General features: G+C 47.7%; 1 protein-coding gene across 1 annotated transcript; it reads right to left on the reverse strand.

Annotated features, from left to right (window-relative positions):
- Nucleotides 1-2,619: 2,619 nt before the first annotated feature.
- Nucleotides 2,620-5,399, reverse strand: LOC119353439 (phosducin-like protein 3). The gene is made up of 4 exons (XM_037620065.1): nucleotides 5,104-5,399; nucleotides 4,652-4,795; nucleotides 3,606-3,814; nucleotides 2,620-3,034 (listed from the first exon to the last, which is right to left on the reverse strand). Exons 1-4 carry the CDS (start codon nucleotides 5,343-5,345, stop codon nucleotides 2,874-2,876), a joined length of 756 nt encoding a protein of 251 aa, XP_037475962.1. The 5' UTR covers nucleotides 5,346-5,399; the 3' UTR covers nucleotides 2,620-2,873.
- Between the last annotated feature and the right edge of the window lie 601 nt (nucleotides 5,400-6,000).

Here is a 6,000-nt window from a genome sequence, read left to right on the forward strand (position 1 = left end):
GAAGCTACCATTTACCAGGCTAGTTAGAATTGTAAAACAAACCCTGAGAGAAGCTGAAGAGAGATCATATTCTAGGAGAATCTTGCAAAAGAACTGGGCCTAGTGTTTTGTAACATGGTGTTGCTTTGTGCGTTGAGACTCATCTTCTTCTTTTTATACAAGGAATATATTAATATCACGGAAATATCAATTACATCAAGTCTCTACATCAACAAAATGTTAGAAACGACATTCAGGATGCACACAACCTGAAAGAGAAAAAAAGAATTAAAAATAGGTTCCACGATGGTAATCAACTCCTCACAGCAACAACCCGACAAACTACCGCCAAAGACAACACCCGGAATACGTTCTCCAAAGGCCACGCCTCCAAGGAGGAAAACAGTGCACAAGCGCCGTCTTCGCCCTATCAAAGATCTTAAGTTTTCACCATGGAGAAAGTATGAACTCTCAAAACGATTCCTTTAATAAAGCCATTGCCAGACACAACCAATAAAGATGAGACCTTAGGTTTTCACCATGAAAGTCAAGACTCGGCACTCGAGGAGCGCCACCAAACTTGAATTCCTCTAGTGCTGCCCCCTCCCCCCACTTGCCAAGTCTGCTCCTGCAAATCATCAACACCGGGCTCACAATTACCAGATCCAAAATGGATCATCGGCCCCCTGAAGCAAAATCTTCAGCGCGTCGAAGGTCCCCTCCGCCAACATTGGTCCTCCAATCTCAGCCGCCATGACCTTCTCCACCGCAGTATACACCATGGAAATTGAGATGCCCACATGTCCCATGGTTTCGACAACAAATCGGAGCTCCGCGCCGCACCATCGTGAAGCCACCTGGGCGGATATGTGTGCGCATGACTGGATTCCATCCTATCCAAATATCCAGAAGCTTCATACGCCAATTCAAGAAGATCTCTGGTAGAAGATCCGGAACACATCTGATGGGTAGATCGAAGAGGAGCAGACACACTAAAACACTGCCTTGATGCGAGAAGAATGCTAGGACCACCACCATTATTCTGAAGACTCTCGCAAGCCCCCACGCCGCGAGTCACCACCAAGCAGCAACGACAGAAGAGGAGAGGGCAGCCTAGCTCGCATTTGCAGGTCGTCGCCGGCGTGCCCAGGGACACAGTCAGTTTCCCCAGCAGCACAAGCCTTGACTGGGCCCCAATGGCCTCGGAGCGCTGCAGCCCAGATCGAGACCCGGTGACCTAGATCACACACCACACAAAGTCGAAGATGGCCACGGCGGCGGCGCACGACCTTCCCTTCACTCTGACGGGGTCCTCAGGCACCGGCCAAGACAGGCGCGCCGCCCCATGCCCTCAAACAATGCCCTACCTCCTCCCTTTGTGATGCTGTCGAGGAAGCACCTTCCCTGCCCACCGTCTTTGATGGGGTGGGCGCCGCCACCGCCGACGGCATCGGCGACAGTGATGGCAGGAGACACAGATCGAAGGAGTTACTAGGGATCAATGGGAAAGGGCCTCCGGAGCCGCCCGGGAGGGGAGCGACTTGGGAGACTCATCCAATGGTTCACTTCACTCCTTTTTCGAGGAGTTTTTTTTCTTTTGAAAGGAGATTGGCACGGTGGTTTGCTTTGCCAAACCTACGAAGCTTTTTTCACAAACACAACATAGACAGAGACGCTCACATGCTCATTTTTATGAGTGTATGCATATACATCATATCCTATTATTTATGAGCACCTCCGAAAGGAGTCAATGAAGAAGTCTCATTATTTGAAATGCTAGTAGACGATAAAGCCTGGCCACCAAAATTACACACCACAAGATGGCCAGACTTACATGGGAGCGAGTATTAATGAGGCCTTTCCCCTCACCTCATCAACAACATGTAATCACTATAACATCACCGCCATATAAAACGAGCGAAGGGGTAATGAATACACAAATGTTGAATTGAGTCACCCTAATTGCACAAAGCAAGGTGTATTGCTTTGTGTCTAGTCTTGTTTCAGAAAGAAAAAAATGGTTTGGTGATGAAGTTTTTTTCATCAACAGGATCTAGTTTCAGAATGTCCTGGAACAAAGGTCATGTTTCAGAAAGAAGAAAAAAGGTTTGATGATGAATATTTTTTCTTCTGCAATATGGGTCTTGTTTCAAAAACATAGCCCCGGTTGCATAAAGCGCTGGAGGAGCATTCCGCGTTAGAGCATGCGAGACTAAGCATTGCAACACGACGCATGTTTCAGAAACATAGCTTCAGTTGCAGAAATCGCCAAAGGAATGCCCGACATGAGAGCTCGTCGTCGTCGTGCTGGAGTAGAGGCAGCTGCTCGGGGTGCTGGGCGGGAGGAGGCGCGACAGCTCCGACCACCAGCAACGTGCCATGGCGGGCCAACAGTGTTGTCTTGACGGACCTTTGCAACAAGGTCCTTGTTGTAAAGCCCCTCAGTTGGTTGAGGCAGTAGATCGGACAGCTGTTTCGGGCAGCATCCGACGGCTAGCGAGGCGATCGATGTAATCAATTTATCATCCGGCAGACGTGTAGCATTGTCCTTTTTATTTTTTCTCTTCAGAAATTATGTGCAGTAGAGACAAAATCCCAGAATAAATGTGTGCAGTTTGCGTCAACGCAAAAAAAATCATCTCCACTGACGAATTTCTCCGTTTCATATTCCATAATCATCTCTCAGAACCAGAACACCAAGATACATTACCACCGGCCACGTGAATCGCAGCAAGTTACCGAGACAAAGTTTATATAGAACCTCATTAAAACAGCTTCCAGATTTTCCACACACAGACAACCAAATAAGACTAGTAAAGCCGAGACAAATGTTGTCCGTGGATCAAAATGATATATCACCGAGCTAAAATAAAACTAGCAGAAAAGAGTAAGTTTTAGTCGCTATCATCTTCGTCTTCTTGCGTTTCAAGCTGGGAGACAACCTTTTCTATGAACTTCCTGCGAACGCCTTCCATGACATTGTTACGGGATGAATCGCCACCACCTTGTCCATCATTCAGTACTGGGTCTGAATGGCAAAGCGCCAATGCAACAGCTGAAATAAACAGAATGGAAGTCTAGCATAAAGAGCGGAAGACCGTGCATGACACTTAAAGATTCCGTGCGCTCACATCAGTCGGTGTAATTTAAGTGAGCAAGAAATCCATTGTCGTTTCTTATTCACATGACATATTCGATTTTAATGGTAACAGCAGCATAACTGTGAACTAGGCATGCCACTGTGTTAGGCACTCATCTAAAATTTGTTCCCTCGATTTTTTTTTCTTCTGTTTGTCATATGATGCAAGGCAAACATACAGCAGGACCATATATTCACCGTAGACATGCCTGTCGCCCTGAACATGTTTTCCTCTTAGTACGAAGGGAAAAAACCTCATCCTAAGGTCAAAGATTATAGTCACGTTAAGCCGAATTGCGAATTGTATCGTGCGAATGGCTAATTGCAACTTTAAGCGCGCGCACACACACACACACGCACACGCACACGCACACGCACACGCACACAGTCTACTGGTGTGTACTGACAATATTTTTGCCCAACCAACTAAAGAAAGAAGAGTAACTTGAACTAAGATAGTGGAAACTGATTGTGTGGTACAACTTACATTCAGGTGTGCATTTCTTTCCACCAAACTTCTGTAGACCAACATAAGTCCCTTTGACAGCACTGTTGTTGTACACCAGTATTGTAGGAACATTTCTATCTGGGTAGTTGGGAATACAGTCCGTGGAAATAATTTTAACAAACTTGGTTTCTGCATATTTCGGCGCCAGTTCCTCCAGGCAAGTCTCAAGCAGCCCACATTCTGGTATCCTGCGATAAGATCCATAGAAGTCTCAGACAATGAACAGTTTGAGGTAGTATTTCTTCCTAGAGTCATTTCTGTATTATAAGCACCTCTGGGAAACAGTTAAACAGCATATAAAGCAGAAGCACTGCAAACGTCTCACAGAAGCATAGGGCATAATGTCCTAAAATCCTTCAGTTTCCAGTCAAAATGAGTATAAATCAAAATACGAGCACAGGGCTTTTCGTAGGCTGCTGCTCTGTGCAGTTAAAGATGGGATCCAACCTGTTCTGTTTGCGGAGAGCGTGTGGAGTAAATCGAAGTAGAAAAGAAGAGGAAAAATATCATGGTGTGGTATGGTTTGCTAAGCTAGGTTATCTTGTTTATTTTGAAATGGTAGTTCAAAAATCACGTGCATACAAGGTCAGATTTTGCCAAAACTATTTCAACACAATTATATCTCTGGATAACAAATTCCAAGAACCATAGTAGATAGTACTCATTTTCAAGCTGCCATTTTTAATCAACATAACAAACACTCCCGCTGTAAAGAAATATAAAAGCATTTAGATCACTACTTTAGGCCCTGTTTGTTTGGGCTTTTGCTTCTGCTTTTGCAGCATTTCCACTTTGGCCAAAAAGCCATAAAAGCTCAAACAAACTGTAGAAGCAAAAGCCCAAACAAACAGGGCCTTAGTGATCTAAACGCTCTTATATTTCTTTGCGGAGGGAGTATGTATAGTTCGACACTTAGTTACGAATAAAGTTCTACTTACATGCCCATAAAAAAATTAGCTGTTTCTTGGTGTAGTTTTTGACAGAAGAAGGGCATCATATCGTAAATAGGATGAATTTCGCCTTACGCATCCTTGTAGAGGAAGACCACAACCCAGACATCCGGTGGAGCCTGCGAAACCTCACGCACAAAATCAGAGCCTGTGATGGGCTGTACTGCGCCGAATCTGGCAGTTTTTGCTGCCTCCTTGAGCTCTGCAAGCCTCATCCTCCTGTAAGCACACCACAACATCAAAACATCAGACAATTGATGGACATGGATTTCTGGCTCCATGGATCAGAACGACACTTTCTCGCAAGTGGTACCAAAACAACTGAAATTGTACAGTAGTGCCCCGAGTCCAGATCAAAAACAACTGAAACAGACCAGATTTCTGTGGAAATCACACGAATTACCTCCATCCTACCGTGTAATTCGGGTCAAACCAATCACGAAAAGCACTAGTGGAACACATCTCATGGATCACCAGACGTGCGGGAGACTAGATCGAGGCCGATGGGGAAAAGAGAGGGGGCGCACCTGTACTGCTCCAGGAAGCGGTCATCGTCGAGGTCGTCCTCGAGCTCCTCGAGCTCGTCGGGGTCGCGCGCGTCGAGCCACTCCTTGGACTTGGGCTGCTCGTCCGCGTCGACCCTGGGGGCGAAGGGCGGCGGCTTGAAGGGCTCCGGCTTCTCGGGCAGGTTTCCGAGTTTGCGCTGGATGTCGTCCCACTGCGTGGTCGCCCCCTCCACGTCCTTGTACACGAAGTGGTAGTCCGCCATGGCCGAGCCTCGAACGAGCGAGCGAGCGAGAGAGAGATCGGGACAGGAGAAGCGGAAGGCCAGTATACCTGGCCATGGCAGGCCGTCTCGAACGGCCCGACCTTGCCCATGGGCCGGGGCTGGGCCTAGATTTTGAGCCGTCGGGCCGGGCTGGGTTGGGCTTGTTGTATTTGCAATTTAAGAAAGAAGCCCGACCCGAGGCCTGATGAGCTTTTTGACTGATGGGCCGGGCTTGGGCCGAAAAACTAGGCCTAACGGTTGGCCCATGCCTAGGTTTTCTGCTTTGGGCTTTGTTAGGCCCAACCCGGCCCGAGTTATGCCTAGGAATGCCGAAGGGGAACGAGGAGGCGAGAGAATGGGAGAGATCAGCTGACAGGTGGACCCCACGTACTCGCGCTAGACGCTATCGCGCATGGGATCTGGATCCGCGTGTGGCAGGTTGGGCCCGCTTGTCATTCATATAGAGGCTTTCCGCTGGATGAGACGGTGCCACTGATTGCGAACCAAAACTAAGGAGAAGAAGCAAAGCGGGAGAAGATCATTCTTCGGGGCAGCGGAGATGACGGTTGGTCATCTCGCCAACGACACCATCCTCTGAGGCCGCGAAAGCACGATGAGCTCCTCCTCCTCGTCTGCCCTTGCCCTCTTCTCCTTT

This window comes from Triticum dicoccoides, chromosome 2A (assembly GCF_002162155.2).
Source record: "Triticum dicoccoides isolate Atlit2015 ecotype Zavitan chromosome 2A, WEW_v2.0, whole genome shotgun sequence".
Lineage (NCBI taxonomy): Eukaryota > Viridiplantae > Streptophyta > Magnoliopsida > Poales > Poaceae > Triticum > Triticum dicoccoides.

What these genes read in the sequence shown, in the direction of transcription:
- LOC119353439 (XM_037620065.1), bottom strand. Translation starts at nt 5,345, where the DNA reads ATGGCGGACTACCACTTCGTGTACAAGGACGTGGAGGGGGCGACCACG. An exon ending in CGCTTCCTGGAGCAGTACAG is followed by an intron (nt 4,796 to 5,103) that starts GTGCGCCCCCTC and finishes GTGTGCTTACAG; the next exon opens with GAGGATGAGGCTTGCAGAGC. An exon ending in GTCTTCCTCTACAAGGATGC is followed by an intron (nt 3,815 to 4,651) that starts GTAAGGCGAAAT and finishes ATCTTATCGCAG; the next exon opens with GATACCAGAATGTGGGCTGC.